General features: G+C 34.5%; 1 protein-coding gene across 1 annotated transcript; it reads left to right on the forward strand.

Moving 5' to 3' along the window:
* The first annotated feature begins 16532 nt into the window (after positions 1–16532).
* Positions 16533–16964, forward strand: LOC142180834 (secreted RxLR effector protein 161-like). Its single transcript, XM_075252925.1, has one exon. It carries the CDS (start codon positions 16533–16535, stop codon positions 16962–16964), a length of 432 nt encoding a protein of 143 aa, XP_075109026.1.
* Positions 16965–20245: the final 3281 nt, after the last annotated feature.

Consider the following 20245-nt stretch of genomic DNA (forward strand, 5'->3'; position numbering starts at 1 on the left):
GAAAATCCCAGTCAAGAAAATCATTTTAAATCCAATCGCTCTTACTTTTATTAACCGAAGCACAGATCCTCTGTTTATTTTTACTTCATTCATACTCCCTACTAATTGTCACATTGAATCCGGATGTGGAGTCAGAATTTGAACTTTATGGGTTCCGGATTGTAATTCTTTTAAGTTATTGAGTTCTAAATTAATAATTTGTACATATCTAATGAATTCCTTAAGATAAATACAATGTTTGAACAAAAACTATTGAATTCGACCGAACTCATATCCCACACTCTAGCTCCGTCCTTTGAATCAGCATAGGTGATATTCAAAATATATAATCAACAAACATGAATGAAACCAAAACAAATTCAAATACTCAAATCTCAACTCTAGCCAATATCATATATGAGCTACAACATATTTATCGAATGTGATCATTGACAAATCACACCAGGTAATCACTTTAATGGTACTAGTTATAACGTAACCACAATTGATATTGTTTTTAAAATTTAGCTATTTTGTTTTTGCGCTTCTTGTTTTTCTTTTTTAAACCTCCTTCTCCTTCAAACATGTCATGGTCAGATGTGGTCTCCAGTCGAGAGCGTCTGAAGATCACTCAAGCCTCATTTGTTTGTTCTTTTTGAAATTTTTACCTCCTATAGTAAATGTTGATACCTTATTTATTTTAAATAAATATCCTTTTAAAAAATTATATTTCATAGCTACCTTTTGATTTTTATAGCCAAATATCTATTTATGGTCACCTCCTACGCTTAAGCCATAAAATACGCCTTGTATTATTTTTCTGTCTCATTCTTTTAGATTTTTCTCCACCCTCTCTCTCTCAATTCCAGTCTTTCTCCATGAATACAACCACAATTCTTCCAAATACAGATCGAAACGGCAGCTTTGACTCTTAATCTCGAATTTATATTACCAAGTCTTCCCTACACAGATCGAAAGAGCCAACACTTCTTTCCCCAGGGTTTGTGAAAATTTCTCAGCTTGTGGATTGCTGAAACATGCAATTTTTGGAGGAATCGACCGAATTCGTGAGCAGAAAATAATTATGTAGTCTTCTACAATGTAAGAACACATCAAGTGAGTTGTGTGCAGTCTTCCGTATTGCACGTCTGGATCCATGAAATCTGGAGAAATCATGGTGGAAAAATGCGTGTTTGCTCAGTCTTTTATATGGTTGCTGTATCTCTATTTATCTAGTAGCGCCATTCAAATTCAATTGTAAAGATTAGGTTTTTTGAAGCGCACGTGCGGGTATTATGGTAACAGAAACAGTGGCGTTTCGAGTCAGAATCGCGGCCCTCTCGACGAGACGATATTAGGGTTGTTCTTGAACAAAGACGATGGAGTTTGGGACTGAGCAACTTGAATTTTCTGTTAATATATTTCAATGTATCTCGCTCTATTTCCATGTATTTTATTATATTCACTGTCTTTTTTTCATTGTATTTCATTGTATCTCGCTGTATTCCATGTATTTGTGTCTCGCTATATTCCATGAATGTATTCATATAATTTTTTTAATTTATGTATTCAATGTATTTTTATGTATTTAACTATATTCAATGTAATTATATAATTTCTCTGATGATTGCTATATTTTTGGGGTGTTTTTCAATTGACAATCTTTTTTATAACTGAAAATACAAAATTTGTGTGTTATAATTGAGTTTGTTGAGTTATATTAGGAGTTTATTATGTTAATTGATTCACTTTTCGTTTAAAAACAATTGTAATCCTTTGTTTCACGCTATGAATACAGTCGAATACAATAATCTGTCTAGCTGTAATCCCTTGTTTCACGCCGTGAATACAGTCGAATACAAAAATCTGTCTAGCTGTAATCCCATGTTTCACGCCTAGAAATGCTATTGTATTCATGAATGTAGTAGCTTAAAGACATCGAATACACTCTAAAAATCCTGAAAACATAGCATAGGAAGTAATATAGTAAATGGTAGCTACAACTAGCTAATAACCACTAAAACATAGTGGTTTCTAAAAGTTTCTTTTTTTTTTTTAGGATTAAGACGTCTGAATCTGAATACACATCTAAATATCAAGATGCATATTAAGACTAAGACATTTGAATCTGAATACACATATGAATATATTAAGATGTGTATTAAAATCTGAACAGAAATAATTAAGACTATTTGATTTTTAACATCTGAATGTCTATAATTTATCTTTATTTGAAAATTAATAAACATAAAATTCAAATGAAATAACTAATCTAGTATTCTGTCAATAAAATATATAATTTTTTAAAATATGATAGTTGTTGGTGGTGATGGCTAACGGGTGAATGCCGACTAGAGGCGGTGGTTGGTGGCAGTTTTGGTTGATGATGGTGGTTCATGCTAGTAGCTAGTAGTGATTGGTAGTAGTGGCAATTATGATTGAGGATGGTGATGGTGGTTGGTGATAGTTAATAATGGCGGGTGGTAGTAGTAGTTATGACTGAGGAAGGTGGTGGGTGGGTGGTAGTAGGTTATAATGATGCGCAGTGCCGGTTGTAGTTGTTGATGGTGATGGGGTGGTCAGTTGTGGTAGTTGAGGTGGATGAGTGTTGATTGTGGGTGAGAATGATGGTGGTCGGAGTGGTGGAGATAGTGGGTAGTGATGGTCGATAATGGTGGCGGCTATGATTGAGGATGATCGTTGTGTGGTGGCGGTGGAGGTGGCGGTGGAGGTGGCGGTGGAGGAGTAAGATGGTGATGGCGGTATGGTGGTAGTTGATAATGATAGGCGGCGGCGGCGGTTAATAATGAATATGTGATAGCATCTTAATGAAATTAAGTCTTTGTTATATATCTTAATCATACATACCTATTCAGACTCATTAAGTGATTGTGTAGTAAAAAAAATAAACACACTTAATGGTTAAGATCTGAATAATTAATATAAGAAGAATCACAGTCGCCTCTAGCGTAGCATGTGCAATATCCGTTCCCGCTCAGTCGCAGTGACAGTGTTGCTCCAAAACGCACACGCAACTATATGTGGTCAATAAGTAATATAGGATTATAAGTCTAGCTATCGTACCCACTTGTGATTAACTATCAACTAAATTAAACCAAACAATTAATCTACTCAAGCGAATCCTAAAATATGAATATTTAACTAAAATTAATCTAGAATAACAAACTAAGAGATTAAAGGAACAAATTGGCAAAATTTGATACGAAATCAATGAGAGACAATATTCTAGAGCTATGGGTTGACTAACAATCCCGTTGAGTTTTTAACTTAAATCGTCTAATTAATGTATCTAATTTACTGATTGACAAGGTTAGTATTGCTCGTAGTCTTCTCTCGAAGTACTACTCGCCTATTCAAGCTAACCTAACGCCTATATTCCTATGGAATTAGGATTAACAAGAACGCATTAATAATTCATGTGTAGTAACCAAGCAAGGCGATTAGGTATATCCCTATCCTAACCGCAAATTCATTCCCGATGCTCGAGTTCAAGATCTTGCTCTATTCAATCGTATATGCAATCTAGAATCCACTCTCCCGAGTTCAATCTTAGATTCATAGATAGTATTCAATTGTTGATCAAGCAATCAAGCGCAAGATTGAATAAATAAACCAATATGATAAAATAATAAAAAACAATTCAAGCTTCAAACTACAACGTTCATGTAGCACTCAAAACTCTAGAACTAATAAACTAGGAGAATAAAGGAAGAGAAGAGAAGAAAAACTAGTTTCCTCCAAGCGTGATGTGTTCTCCTTAGGTCTAAAGTATGTCAAAAGTCCTCAAAATAACATTTTGTTCATGTATTTATACCAAGTAGGATCGAACCTAGACGAAATCTCTCTTTCCTAGACGAAATAGGAAACTTGAAAACTTAATGCTTTTCATGCGCCGCACTAATGCTTTTTCCTGTCAGACCACAAAAAATTCAGTCTCTGAACTTTGGAAATTTCTGATAAAACTTTGCACTAATGCATTGCATTGTGCCTCGCACTAGTGCATTTCATTAGCAGTTGTTTCTTCTTTGAATTTTGACGTCCAGAATTGATCCTCGACCCCCGAACACGATCCCGGCTTAATCCCTTGGGCTTTTACTCTGACTTCAATGCTCCAAATAGCTCGAATTAGTTCCACAACATCTACATAAATCAGAATCGCTCATACAAGGCATAAAATACACAATAAGTGCAAAACACTAGCAATTAAAGCTCAAACACAATAAAAGTGCAGTAAATTAGAGTGTGATAAGTGACTAAAATACGCAATTATAGCCTACCATCAACACCTCACACTTAAACCATTGCTCGTCCTCGAGCAATCAAACTACACTTTATATAGACACAACCTTTTTAAACAATCCTTCTAACTCATTACACCAAGATATATAAAATAGACCAAGTACAATAGTGTAACATCATCCCCTCAATATTTGACTCATAACTGCCATGCATTTTTCACAATCCGCTCACTTACTCTAATGTAAAGGTCAAGCATTACCTTTCCTTTATGAATCAAGTATCCTCACACAACAATAAAGAGTAGTTCCATACACAATAAAGTTTAAGAACAATTAGGAATTCAAGATAAAAAGAATTCTCTCACTCTCAGAAACAACAATCATATGCCACAAAAGATGCACCATAGGCTTGTCCATAGTGTACTGATCTACTAATCGAGCTTATTCAGTCTATAATCAAGCAGGACTTTAATTGGTTGTAATGTAGGTTGCGGGACGAGTAGGATACATTTAGATATAAGAGTGACTACATCTCCCTAAGCACTTTTAATACATACCATTTACCATTAAAACCCCCACAATTATGTCAAACCAAAATTCACCTTCACATCAATATACATCAACTCCCTACTTCTTTAAGCATAATTACATCAAGAGTTTCTACTTTCAAGGAATTTTTTCACAATAATACAACTATTTTTCTTTCTTTTCTTTTTCAATTCAAGTGGCTCTTACTTTTTCAAAATAGTGCACATTTCTCCTTATTTCATTAGTTCCACTCAAAGTTCAAACCAACTACCCCACACTTTAACTTTTACAAAGTTCATAATAATTTTAAGTGCTCATGAGAAGTGAAAAGGTTCAAATAGATGGTTAATTCAATTAAATGGGTAAGACTTATAATGTGGTTGCTAAAGAAACATGATTACAGTCTCAAAGGGGTTAACTATGATACATAAAAATTAGGTGGGTAAAAGCATATAACTGGCCCAACAAAGAAATGCCTATATCACTTCATAGACTGACCGAAACTACTAATTCGCTTTGCAAACACACGGGGCAAGTTATAGACATCAAATGCAATGCACAGAATAACACACAAACCTCACACATACATGGCACATAATTCACTCATTATTGGACTCATCAAGACACTCTAGTCAAAACAGTTAAGTAAAGTTAAGATCATACAATTTAAGGTACTTATACAAGAGTCAAAAACTGAGCCTAAATGTCACAATCAAATTACTCACTATTCTCAAGGCATAACAAAGTCAAGAGATATTGCTTCAATTCAATTCATAGTACAATGGCTCCTACTCCTAAAAAAAATACAACTAACTACACTCGGTTCAAACAAACCCTTGGAAAAGAACCGCGACACAAAGAAAAACCAATAGGTAATTACTACACTACCTACAAAGAAAATCTTTTTTTATTGGACTTTAATCCCTCAAAAAAACTGTCTAGGAGATCCATCGTCGGGAAAAGTCCCAATTTTCTGTTTTTTTTCAACAAAAACTACTACACTAAGAACGAGTACTACAACTAAGCTAAGATAGCATAAAAAATTACCCAGACAATCTCCTCACCCCATACTTAAAAATTTACAATGTCCTCAATGCACACTATAAATAACAAAAGGGTAAAAGAGACTCCCTGGTAGGCCAAAGGTCGAAGAATTAGCAGTTCACGGGATACTCAGACTTCTCCCGATTGTTATCCTTTGTGTGAGCACCTCACACTTAGTTTCAACCACCTGCTCAATTTTGCACACGCCTATTGGCTTTGACTCCATACTACTACAAAACATAAAAATAACACTACAAAAAATAACACAATTAAAAAAACAAAAAAAACAAAACAAAAAAAAAATTGAATTGAGTTGCCTCCCAACAAGCGCCTTATTTTTAGTCGTGGTACGACGCCGTCGCTTCACCACTTCTCCTTCCACTTTTAGGATATGAATTGCACCCCAACTTTGCATCAATTTTTCTGTCACGTTCCTGGGGCGGTGATGTAAAAATAAAGGAATCAAGCAATAGATATCGCATCTTGCACTTCTTAGCCTTCAAGTGAGGGATGTCGTTTTGTCTTTTTGGTGTGACAAATTTTTGAATGCAAGGGTATTGCTCTTCATCTATACATGTATCCAAAGGCTCGATCTCTATGTCTCCATCTAAACATAATGTAGAAAAATATTTAGAATGAGGACCAACATGCCCCAACTCCAAAACTGCATTATTTTTTATATCCTCAATTTCGCGCATTTCGTCAACCTTTGGCTTCATTAATAATTTTGTAAAATGGTTGGAATTCCTCTTTACGCTCTACAAGCTGGCCAGTATCCACAAAATTTGGTTGTAGGGCATCAGACGCTTCAACCGTTTTATTCAATTTGGCCTGCAAGTCATGGATATCTGAGCCAAATTGGTCTATCTCTTGCATGGGCTCAGTTCTTCCTTCTATCAGTTGTTCTGTTATATGTGAAAGACCATCACGGAGAGACTCATGAAATTTTATTAGCTGAGCTTGTTCCTCTAGCCAAGATTGGATCATTATATCTGCTTCTTCAAAATTATCTTCTGGGTGGGAACTCGCTCTCTTTAGCCACTTCTTCCGCCTCGGCCTTCATTCTCATGATTGTTGCACTAATTCTTTGTATAGCCTTTTGATTTTTATCTTTTTGCTCGGCTACTTGCCTCATCATCATGTCCTGTTGCTCGACTACTTGTCTCATCATGTCTATAATACGAGCAACGTGTTCCATATCCTCCACTTCATTAATTGCTCATATCAAACTCATAAACATTATTAGAGATATTATAATGAGAGCTCTAAGACGGATAATAAGAATTAGGACAACCATTCCAATGGACACCTTGACAACCACACACATTACAAAAATTCCACACATAAGGTTGAGATGCACAATTTTACCACAAGTGTGGTCCTTCATAATATGAACAAGGATTTCCATAATAAGAATAGCCAATATTTGACCAATTCTTGTTCAAGGATGTCATGAAAACAACGATAATAAAATATTAAACTAAGCTAAAATTTAAATTTGAATAGACAAAAAGTAAAAATCTAATTAAGTAGACTAGTTAATTTTTAAGTCTCCGGCAACGGCGTCAAAAACTTATTGCTCCAAAACGCATACGCAAGTATACGTGGTCGACAAATAATATAGGATTGTAAGTCCAGATATCATACCCACAGGGACTTGTATTTAACTATCAACTAAAATAAACCAAACAATTAATCTATTCAAGCGAATCCTAAAGTATGAATATTTAACTAAAATTAATCTAGAATAGTAAACTAAGAGATTAAAGGAATAAATTGGCAAAATTAGACACGAATTCAATGAGAGACAATATTCTAGAGCTATGGGTTGACTAACAATACCGTTGAGTTTTCAGCTTAAAATATCTAATTAATTTATCTGATTTATTGATTGACAGGGTTAATATTGCTAGTAGCCTTCTCCCGAAGTACTACTCGCCTATTTAAGCTAACCTAACAGCTATATTCCTATGGAATTAGGATTAACATGAACACATTAATAATTCCTGTATAGAAACCAAGCAAGACGATTAGGCATACCCCTTTTCTAACCGCAAATCCATTCCCGATGCTCGAGTTCAAGATCTTGCTCTGTTCAATCTTATATGCAATCTAGAATTCCCTCTCTCGAGGTCAATCCTAGATTCGTAGATATTATTTAATTGGTGATCAAGCAATCAAATAATTAAGCGCAAGATTGAATAAATAAACCAATATGATAAAATAATAAGAACAATTCTAGTTTCAAACTACAACGTTCATGTAGCATCCAAAACTGTAGAACTAATAAACTAGGAGATTAAAGGAAGAGAAGAGAAGAAAAACTAGTTAGAAGCCTCCCCCAAACGTGGTGTGTTCTCCTTAGGTGTAAAGTATGCCAAAAGTCCTTAAAATAACGTTTTCCATGTATTTATACCAAGTAGGGTCGGACCTAGACAAAATCTCCCTTTCCTAGCCGAAATAGGAAAACTTGCAAACTTAACGCTTTTCATCACTGTGCGTTGCCCAGTATGTCGCACTAATGCCTTTTCTTGTCAGACCACAAAAAACCCAATCTCTGAACTTTGGAAATTTCTGACAAAACTATTCACTAATGCGTCGCACAGTGCCTCACACGAGTGCATTTCTTCAGCAGTTGCTTCTTCCTTGAATTTTGACGTCCAGAATTGATCTTCGACGAACACGATCCCGGCTTAATCTTTTGGACTTTTACTCAGACTTCAAAGCTCCAAATAGCTCGAATTAGTTCCACAACATCTACATAACTCAGAATCGCTCCTACAAGGCATAAAACACACAATAAGTGCAAAATACTAGCGATTAAAGGTCAAACACAATAAAAGTACAGTAAATTAGAGTGTAATAAGCGACTAAAATACGCAATTATAGCCTACCATCAGTCAACCTTCACAAGTCTTAGAGTACAGTCAACCTTCACAAGTCTTAGAGTACGTGGGTTTAACAAGAGGACAACTACATAGAGAAAAGCTGGACAAAAAAAAAATGCTTCTCTCATACATGCAACTCTATAACCAATGGACTGAGGTTTCTACCTTGGATTTTGTTTTATCAATCTGCTTTGTTTTTTCAGTCAGGAAACCTAGCAACTCAATAGAATATCAAGCTGCTTCTTGTTGGAGGTCGAACACGAATTCAAACGGCTAACCGAGTTGATGTGATGGTGTTTCTAGAAATTTAAGCGTGATTTATTTCTGTGGTAAAATTAAAATGGAATTTTTATTCTTTTGTGTAGAAAGATCAAAAAGAAAAGCATGATTTGAGAGAATATTAAGTAAATCTTATATATTGCAATAGTTGAATATTGGGAACAACATTCTAAAACGTAATTAGTACTTAATATGGACCACATACTTAGTTGTTGTGCTCCCTCGGTACACTTTTATTTATTCGCAATTGACTTGGTCCATCCCTAAGAAATTATTAATGAAGTCATATTTTACTATCACCAATAATAATGAAAGCATTTAAAGAAGTCTTGGGAACTGATTTGGGGAATGGGTAGCTAATGATAAAGGTAAAACAGGAAAAAATTAGTTTTCTCTTAATTTGCTAAAATTGACAAGTAAAACTGAAAATGTCCTTTTTAGTATAGTGAACAAGTAAAAATGAACGGAGAAAGTAGTTTATATATTTCTATCTGCCCATATTGGAATATACTCCCTCCGGTCACTTTTACTTGGCATGCATACTAAAAATAGATGTTCACTTTTACTTGGCATTTTACGCATATCAAGAGAAGACAATAATTTTTTTTTCTGTTTTACCCACAATATTTGTTACCATTTTAAATCATTTTCTCAAATTCAATAAAATATGCATTAATTAATATGGTAACATGGTAAATTATTCACTTCATTTATTATTTCTTAAGGAACGTGAAAAGTCAAAACGTATCAAGTAAAAGTGACAGGAGGGAGTACAAGTTTTTATGACTGTTAGTTCTCTCGACCACCTTCTCTCTTCCGTCATTATTTTAAAACCCTAACTCACCAATTAATTTGTCACTAACTATAGCTCGGCTAAAAGTATGGTATTCCATAACAAGCATCTAACAGCCCTAACTCACCAATTAATTTGTCACTAACTATAACTCGCCTCTTTGAGCCGAGGGTCTCCTGGAAACAGCCTCTCTGCCCCTCGGGGTAGAGGTAAGGTCTGCGCACATATTACCCTCCCCAGACCCCACTTGTGGGATTACACTGGGTTGTTGTTGTTGTTAACTATAACTCGGCTAAAAGTATGGTATTCCATAACAAGCATCTAACATCCCTAACTCACCAATTAATTTGTCACTAACTATAACTCGGCTAAAAGTATGGTATTCCATAACAAGCATCTAACAACTTGTTTGGATGGTTGTTACACATTGTATCATATTGTTTTTTTTATCATATTTATTTTAATTGTTATTTAAAAATTTTGGTATCGTACTATTAGATCTATTGTTACGTAACAATAAAAAGTCCCACTTTACATAAATATTAATTTGGTGTGGTGTGAATATTACTTATATTTTTTTTTAATTATGCCCTTATTTATTATTCCATAATTAATTTTATCATTTACCTTATTTTTTTTTTATTTAACTCCACCAAAATGTCATATGTTGTCTTCATTCTTTAACCTCATCCAACTTTTGGTCCGTTTGCACTCTTTTTTTTCCCCCAGTAACTTACCTCAATCTACATTCTCTGGAATTCTTTTGCTGATGGGTGTAATTATTAGGTGATTTAACATGAGATATGAAATAAAAACATTAAAACTAGGACTCACAAATTCAGAAAAGCTACTACAATTTTTTGAGCACGAAAGAAATTGAAGGAAAATAGTGTTTTTGTTCAACACAGCAACAATACACATGCTAAACCGCTAATGCATCAAAACACAACTGACATCAACCCAAAGCATCTGAAATTTCGAAATCATAACAAAGTCCTCCCTGTTTTAAGCCATCGGTTAAAGGCACATTCGCGACTTCTTGCAAGGTCCGTTAAAATGATAATTAATTTATGTTTATACAATTAACATTAAGAAATAACTTAAATTTCCACTGACATTGCTTAGGTTTCTTCCTTTCTTTCGAGATTATAGCAATATCTTTTTGTCCATGACCATATATTGTGCCGCAACTAATTATTTTGGAGACTATTTGCATGAAGTAAGTTTTTTTTTATTAAGCCGTGTGTTATGGTAATTGAGAATATTTTAGTAAATGTATCACTTACGGTACAATATTATATAGTCTAATCAAATAATAAAAATATTATTTAACAACATCAAATAATACAATCTATCCAAACGTTATATCCACAAAATAGTACAATATAATATAATACAATACAACATAAATACATTATGAAAAATAATGGGTAAATGATCCAAATAAAGTGTTAGGTATTTTTGCATTTTTTTAAAGTGCAATATTCTTCGAGATGTCATTATCAAATACATTGTATTAAATGTTTGATTATTATCCATCTATTAGAATGTTATATAAATTCAAAATGCTAGATGAATAAAAATCAAATTTAGATGTATTAACAAAAGAACAAATAAAAATAATTAATAATCTGATGGATCCTAAAACATACTACGAGCATTCACCATCATCTTGCTAAAAAATTGTGCAACTAAAAAATCATATAGCGATGAAACAGAAGATAAATCATCGTCGTGATTAAATTGTTATTGTAGGAAAATTGGGTCCACCATAATGGGTGCTTTAAGGTCCAATAAGGTTATTAGTTAACCCTAATATTCCCTATATAAGTACACTTAGTGTGTACATAAAAAATATACTCTCTGCAATATACCTCTAGATTGTGATATAGAGGTTGCTCCGTCACAACTTGACAACCACCACCGACCAGTAATTCCAGCTGCGGTTCGTCCGTCTTCCGCTTCCGCTACGCAAACAAGTAAGTTTTCTTTTTACGATTTACGTCCTAATCTAATATATTTAGATTAACGCGTGTTCCTTCATTGATATCAGAGCCATATGTTGATTTTCTGACCCGGGAATATAATAATACTGTTCTAATCTTTGTGTAGATTTAGAACTATGTGTTTATCCATATTGAAATTTAAGTGCAATTGATTAAGGTTATACAGTTAATCCCATTAATTTTTTTTGTCTTCTTCCAATTTTGAAATGAGTTTTCAAAATAGAACAAAAGAAAGTAGAAGAAACAGAGAGGCTAATGATTAACAGTAACGAATTTTTTTCTATTCTTGTCATCATCAAAATTGAATTAGTTAATTGATTTGCCCCAAAATTCCTTTATGGCAAACTTTCAAATCTAACAATTAAGAAATCAGTTTTCTTTAATCAGTTCTTTTATAAAAGACAAATAAAGAATTTCTTATCAAGTTTGCCTAATGGCCGCCTGACTTCTACTGCCAACCACCGTCGGAACTCCGGGGACTAGCGGCCATAAGCCACCACGAAGAGTATGAGAGGCCATGATTTCTCTTTTCTATGAAAATTAAAATTTTGAAGCTTAGTGCTTCAATGGTGGATGGCGGCTGAACATAGGAAAGATGAGAAAGTTAGGTTTCTCTCTTTCCTAAAAAGGTATGGACAATATAATAAAAAAGAAGAGGTAATGAAAATTTTCAGATGACGAAGTCTTCTGAAGAACAAGAAAAACGATGGTGGCAGCTAACTCACCTTGAAGGAATAAGAAAATAGTTTGGGCTAAAGGAATCCTACACTTCCATAATTTTTTTTAAGAGGACTTATTTTCTGTAAAAAAAATTTAGATTCAAGAATTAGGCTAAAGGCTCATGTAAGATTGCTCTGTAATTTTAAGGTTGTTGGGTTTAATTAGCTAACTGGGCTACATTATTTCTCTTGGGCTAAAGGCCCACTTCGAAAAGCAATCTGTAATTTCTTAAGTAAGAAGACTTAAGAATTTGGGCTTATGGCCCATTTTAAAAGTTGACATTTTATTTTGGGCTAATGGCCTAAATAAAATTTAAATTAACTTCTGTTATTTTTTTAATAAATCCCAAATTTCGAAAATTAGTCATAGGGACTTAATTTTCAGAATATAAATTTAGTATTTATATTCCTTTATGAAAATTATAATTGTTTTATTATCCCAATTGCTTGAAATGTTAATTTGTTTAACATTAAATTTATTTTTTAATTTGTTTAACGTGCTTTAAAATGTTAATTAGGTTAACATTAAAATAAATTTAATATGAATTTGTATAGCATGCAATAAATATTAATTAGTTTGACATTAATTTTATTTGCATGCTAATATAAGTTATTAGTTAACTTATGAATCACATGAGATTGTAAAATCATGATAGATAATTATGTTGTCTTAAACATGATCAACAATGTCATGAATGAGCGTGAGGAAGGCAATACTGCTCAGCATAGGCGTGAGCGTGAAGCCTATGACAGTTGAAAGAAAAAGAACTCTATTGCTCGCATTACGTTGTTGAGCACCTTAGATGATGACATTCTAAGGGAGTTTAAGAATCACCAAAGAACTATGGATCTTTGGAATGCTTTGAAGAAAGGGTTTAGTATCTGTTCCACTACATTGCTGTGATCCTTAACGATCAAATTTGATTCATATAAGAAACGCTCAAAACATTCAATGAAAATACATCTGAGGAAAATGACAAATATGATTGGGGAGTTGAAAGATGTTGGTCATGTGTTGACTGATGAACAACAAATCCAAGCTGTCACACGCTTTTTACCTAGTCTTTGCGATTATATGAAAATGCATTTGACCCATAATGAACGAATCACAACAGTGGAAGATGTCGGGAGACACCTTGAGTTAGAGGAGGAACGACTTGAGGCTGCAAAGCCAATAGCTGAGTTGCACATGGCAACAACCTCCAAAACCAAGAGCGATTCAAAGAAAAGGAACTGGGGAAAGAAGAGAAGGCCACTTCAAGCTCAGCCTGCTAAAAGAGCAAAGACTGTAAAAGGCAAGAACAGACGTCCTAAACGTGTCAAAGTTGCTAAAGTGAATTGCTATAATTGTGACAAGATGGGTCACTATGCCAGAGATTGCTCTAAGCCTCCAAGAAAGGTATTTCATGATGCTCGAATTAATGAACTTTGTATTTATAGTTCTATTTTTCTAACTGAATCTAATCCTTTGTGGATTGTAGACTCAGGAGTAACGCACCACATAGCCTGGGAACGTAGTGTCTTTGTTGAATTTCGGTGAGTTCCACGTGGAGAAAAGTGGATATATGGGGGCAACAACAATAAAGATGTTGTTGAAGGGATCAATACATGCAAGTTAGTCTTGTGTGGTGGTCGAGACCTAATACTACATGATATTCTCTTTGCACCAACAATTCGCCTGAATGTTATTTCAGTTTCAGTTTTGCTTAAGCTAGGATTTGACTTGTTTTGTCATAGCAATTCTGCCAAGTTGACTTTTGGTTCAACTTTATTTGGTTTTGGTCATGTGACCGGAGGTTTAATTATTATGGATTTAGATTATGATTCATTTAATAATAATGCTAGTTTTTCAATGTTTATTTCTTCACATAAATATGATAGTGAATTAGTGATGTAAACATATTGCATGCTAGACTTGGTCATATTGGCCAACAAAGAATCCAAAGGTTAGCAAAACAAGGTTTGCTTTCCAGCATTGAACATGTGGAATTGTCCACTTGTGAAAATTGTCTATCTGGAAAATCTGCAAGAAAATCTTTTGGCCAGGCGGCTAGAGCCGAATATCCTTTGCAATTAGTCCATTCAGACATATGTGGGCCTATGAATGTTAGTGCTAGGCATGGAGAAAGTTATTTCATCACATTTATTGATGACTTTACCCATTTCAGTTATGTCTATTTGATTTCCCACAAATCAGAAGCAATAAGTTGATTCAAATGCTATACGAGCTTAGTGGAAAATCAATTACACAAGAAGATAAAAGCTCTTCGAACTGACCGTGGTCGTGAATACTTATAAATCCAGTTTAATAATTTATGTGATGAAAAGGGAATAGTTCATTAGTTGACTATCTCAAGTACTCCACAACAAAATGGTGTTGCGGAGAGAAGAAATAAAATGCTCATAGAAATGGTTAGGTCAATGATGGCACAATCTAACCTCCCAATAAGTTACTAGGGTGATGCGTTGCTTACTGCCACCTTTGTGCTTAACTGAATGCCTACAAAATAAGTTACTACTACTCCATATGAGTTATGGACTAGAAGACAACCCGACCTGAGTGGATTAAGACCTTGAGGTTGTGCTGCCTATAAACATGATTCCTCTCACAAATATGTCAAATTGGGTCCGAGGGGAAAGAAAAATATCTTATAAGATACTCTAAAACCTCAAAGGGTTATGTGTTTATAGGTCAGCGAGACAGTGGGAGTGTAACTGAGTTTGAATCACGAGATATCACATTTTTAGAGGATGAGTTCCCTAAGAAGGGAGAGGTAGGTCAAGACCTAACCTTATTTAAGATAATGGATCAAGAAGTACAAGTATCACTTCATTCGAGTGGGAGAATTTTAGCAGATGATGAATTAGTTTCTCATCAAAGACCTCATTCATCATCAGATATGAATGAAAGTAATCCTTCTACATTTAGTAGAAGTGACCAAATGGATCTTGTTCCAAGTGGGAGCGAGATGGCCACAGATCTTGTTCCAAGTGGGAGCGAGATGGCCACAGATCTTGTTCCAAGTGGGAGCAACATTGATCCAAATGGGAACAATGATAAATCACAAACAAGACGTGGTTTTTGTAAAAAGATTCTCCCAACGATTTGATGTTGATGGCGGCAAACTATTTATGATGCTCCTACAAGAAGAAAACAAGCCTAAAAATGTAAAAGAGGCTCTCTCATGCCCTTCTAAGGATAAACGGACAAAAGCAATAGAAGATGAATTGGAGTCTATGAGAGTCAACAAAGTTTGGGAACTAGTTGACCTCCCTGAAGGACGCAAAGAAATTGGGAGCAAATGGGTTCTCAAAATTAAGCTCAAGGCTGATGGTACATTTAAGAGATATAAGGCTCGACTAGTAGCGAAAGGGTATACATAGTAGAAAGGAATAGACTACGAAGAGACTTTCTCGCCTGCTATAGGATTTACCTCAGTTCGCCTGGTTCTAGCTATTGTTGCAAGCATGGATCTTGAATTACATCAGATGGATGTAAAGACTGTTTGTCTCAATGGATAACTAGATGAAATCTATATGGAACAACCTGAGTGTTTCATTGAAAAGGGTCACGAACAAAAGATTTGTAGACTTTTGAAGTCTATTTATGGCCTCAAACAATCTTCAAGGTAGTGGTATATACTCTTTCAGAATGTTCTTGTATCCAATGGTTTTACCATGATGGATGAAGACCATTGCGTTTATACCAAGAGATCAAGAAATAAGCTTGTGATTTTAACATTGTATGTAGATAACATACTTATAGCTGGAAATGATAAGGAGTTTATAATCGAGATAAAGTCATGGTTCTCATCTCAATTTGAGATAAAAGATATGAGTGAAGTTGCATATATTCTTGGAGTTAAGATTTCAAGAGATCGTCCAAAGAAACTATTATATCTCTCACAAGAGAATTACATTAGAAAAGTTCTTGAACGGTTCAATATGCAAAATAGTATCCCAGTTGAAACTACCTATTAGTAAAGGCCATATCTTGGGAAGTCAGATGTGTCCTAAGACCCCGGAAGAGACAAAGAATGAGCCGAGTTCCTTATAGGAGTGCAGTCAGAAGTCTAATATACGCTATGTTGTGCACTAGACCTCATATCTGTCAAGCAGTTGTCTTGGTAAGTAGATATCAAACCGACCTAGGTTTAGCACATTGGCAAGCAGTAAAGAGGATCATGAGATATCTGAAGGGAACTACTGATTATGCCCTTTGTTATCAAGGCGGCAAGGATCTGCGATTAGTTAGATACATTGATGCTGATCATAGAGGAGATCTAGACGAAAGGAAGTCTACCTCGGGATATGTTTTCTTACTTAGTGATGACGCCATATCATGGAGTAGTAAGAAACAATCATGTATCACTATCTACGATGGAAGCCGAATACGTGGCTCTCGCATCAGCAGCATAAGAAGTTGTATGGTTGAAAAAGTTCTTGGAGCACTTGTTGGATATCACTAAAAATACTGAACCGGTATTAGTCTACTGTGACAGTCAAGCTGCAATATCCTCCACCAAGGACCCAAAGTTTCATTGTAAAACCAAACATATATATATATCAAGTATAACTATGCGAGAGACATGGTTAGACGCAAGGTAGTGAATGTGAAGTATGTGTCAACAAAAGATATGTTAGCAAATCTAGTGATCAAGCCTTTGTCTAGAGATGCATTTGTGAGACACACTAGGTCTCAAGGTTTGCGTAGACTCCGAGATACTTTATTTTGTTATTTATTTTCCCATGTTTACAAACTGATGTTCTTTGATTATCAATAAAATTGATTTACATACATACATATTTTTATCATTGAATGTTGGGTGCATTCTTTATTTTTTTTATAAGCATGTCAGGTAGACAAGAGGTTAGCCTTCTCACACAGGCAACTGCCTCCTTATCTTAGTGATGCGAGGAGATGAGACATGGTTTTAAGCAAAATTATCATAAGGATAATTTGAGAGCTATTTGTTTAAAATTAGAATATCTCTTAAACAATGACATAAGGTCATTAGGGTGAAAAATGTTCACCTAGTCTACTTTGTGAGCCAGATGTGAGTTAAAAATGATATTTAGATCAATGAACTCAAATTTAGATACTTATGGTGTCTAAATATCATCTGTACAACATTCTTTATAAGATAAGGACATACGCTCCTTGGGAAAATGGAAAAAATGCGACAGCACATATTTCATACCATGTGTGTTAATGTCGACTAATTGGGTTAACATAAGTCCATTCTCAACTTATTATTGTGTGAGACCCAGAGCTTTTACGATAGCTCAAGATTTTGTACCCTTAGAGACTCCGATCAGATACTTGAGACTTAGTGAGATGTTAGCTATCTTAGTGTGTTCCAAAAGACCATGGACAAAGATTCGGCCTAGCGGAGCATATCTAGAGAAGCAGTCATACTAATGTTAAGGGAATCGTGAGAAGAGGAAGATCATTGATGGAATCTCATTTATTTGTATTCAGTGGTGCACCAATTATAACGTATGAGTTATGATTGTGAATACAAGAAATAATGATATATGAGATTTTGAGATTATATCAAATGTGATTTATATGATCTAGGGTACTGCATACTTTATGATCTACTTGCAGGTTTGCACTAGACGAGAGGCTATATACTCCTAACAGATGTATAGCACTTAGCTCTCACAGTATGCTGGTCGTACGGTCTACTTTCCTGTATGAATGATTGAAGAGATGAGAATATGTTTCTCATATTAGATGAGCATTCCCATTATGTGTGAGTGGGAGATGTAGAAAAATTGGGTCCACCCATAAGGGGTGCTTTAAGGCCCAATAGGGTTATTAGTTAACCCTGATATTCCCTATATAAGTACACTTAATGTGTACATTAAAAATATACTCTCTGCTGTATTTTTTCTACGCTCTTCTCTCTCAATTTCAGTTAGGGTTTAGATTGTGATATAGGAAGTTGCTCCGTCACAACGTGACAACTACCACCGACCAGTGATTCCAGCCGTGGTTTGTCCATCTTCCGCTTCCGCTACGCGAACAAGTAAGTTCTTATTTTACGATTTACGCCCTAATCTAATATGTTTAGATTAACGCGTGTTCCTTCAGTTGTATTACTTAACGTATATTCAAAATTATAATCATGTTACTGTAGACAATAGATTTGAGTCGAGAAAATAATATCAAGACCGAAAAATATTTTTATAATAGTATTTTATTTTAAATATTTGAGTATTACAATCTCTATGAATCCTCTGATTCTACTTTTCAACAGTAAATAAAAGAGCCTTCTAGCTTAATCTTGAATTTTATTTAATTTTAATCCAAGTGCTTGAGGTCTGATCTTGATTTTAATCTTGATGTATTTTTAATCCAAGGGCTTGCAGCTTGTTCTTGAATCTTCGTCTTGATCTTTTAATCCTTAGAACACTTGAATGTTTGTAGCTTTTAGAGAAATCTACAGCGTTTGATCCACGAACTCTCTCTTGCTCTTGTTATAACTTCTGGTGTCTTTTATGGGTTATAAAAACCTCTATTTATAGTTGTGGGAGGGAAGAGTTATGATAAGAACAAACTCTTTCTGACCAATCAAATTGAAGTGTGACAAGGCCGCATTTGATTGGCCAGAACTTGTCACTGGCACACGTGGCGCGGTTTTATTGACCTTTTAATTTACTTTGGCATGCCTTGTCATTTTGACATATGGCAGATTCTATCGGCTCTTTCATTTGACTTGGCGTGCCATGTCATTTGACACATGGCACCAAATTGGGCCACTAGGAAGATGACATCTTGAGCTCAGTGAAGTGGGCTCATCACTTGTAGCCCAATTAAATGAGCTAGCCCAATAGATTAAGGCTTATTTATTTAATCTATATATATTGGACTTATATAATTGATTCACTTATGTTAGCCCATAATATTTATTTGGACTAATATAGTCCAAATTATTTTATTAAATTCAAATTCAATAAATTTTGCATGCCTACAAATGCTCTTACTTCATGACTTGTCGGATACATAATTTGAAAACCACGCTTGAAGTACCGGAAAACATGTTTTCTTTCTTCGGCTTTTTGGCCTTCTAGCTTGGCTCGATAATGATCAAGCTTGAAGAAGCATGCCGTTGTACCATGAAAAGTGTATTGAATTTGATGGGAACAAGATCGAATCGTGTAATATGGGACTTAATTTAAAGAGTATGGATTATATAATAACCTGTCATTACTTTCGTACAATGCTACCCACGTCACTTGAACTTGGAAAGTGTGAATAACATTTAAGCAATTTATTTTTTTTTTATAAAAAAATTGCACTCTTAACTGTCATGATAGTAGGGTTTGAATGAGTAGAAAATCCTTTTAAAGTCAAACAATGATTACGTGAGACTAATTTGTAGCCTTCTCTTTCTTGGTGCAAAACTTTCTCCGACTTTCTTTGTCCATGCGCAACAATTTTAAAGTGGGCGTTTGGACATAAGAATTGTAAAATTTCAAAAAAAGATGAAAATATTTTTCAACTAAAAATGGTATTTGAAATTTAGAGTTGTGTTTGGACATGAATATAATTTTGGGTTGTTTTTAAAGTTTTGTGAGTGATTTGATTGAAAATTCTGAAAAATAGGTTTTTGGAGTTTTTCAAATTTTCGAAAATTTCCAAAATGCATCTTCAAGTAAAATTGGAAATTTTATGAACAAACACCGATTTTGGAAAAAAGTGATTTTTTTTGAAAAAAAAGGAAAAAATTCTTATGTCCAA

This window comes from Nicotiana tabacum, chromosome 5, assembly GCF_000715075.1.
Source record: "Nicotiana tabacum cultivar K326 chromosome 5, ASM71507v2, whole genome shotgun sequence".
NCBI classification, from domain to species: Eukaryota; Viridiplantae; Streptophyta; class Magnoliopsida; order Solanales; family Solanaceae; genus Nicotiana; species Nicotiana tabacum.

What these genes read in the sequence shown, in the direction of transcription:
- LOC142180834 (XM_075252925.1), top strand. Translation starts at nt 16,533, where the DNA reads ATGAGCCGAGTTCCTTATAGGAGTGCAGTCAGAAGTCTAATATACGCT.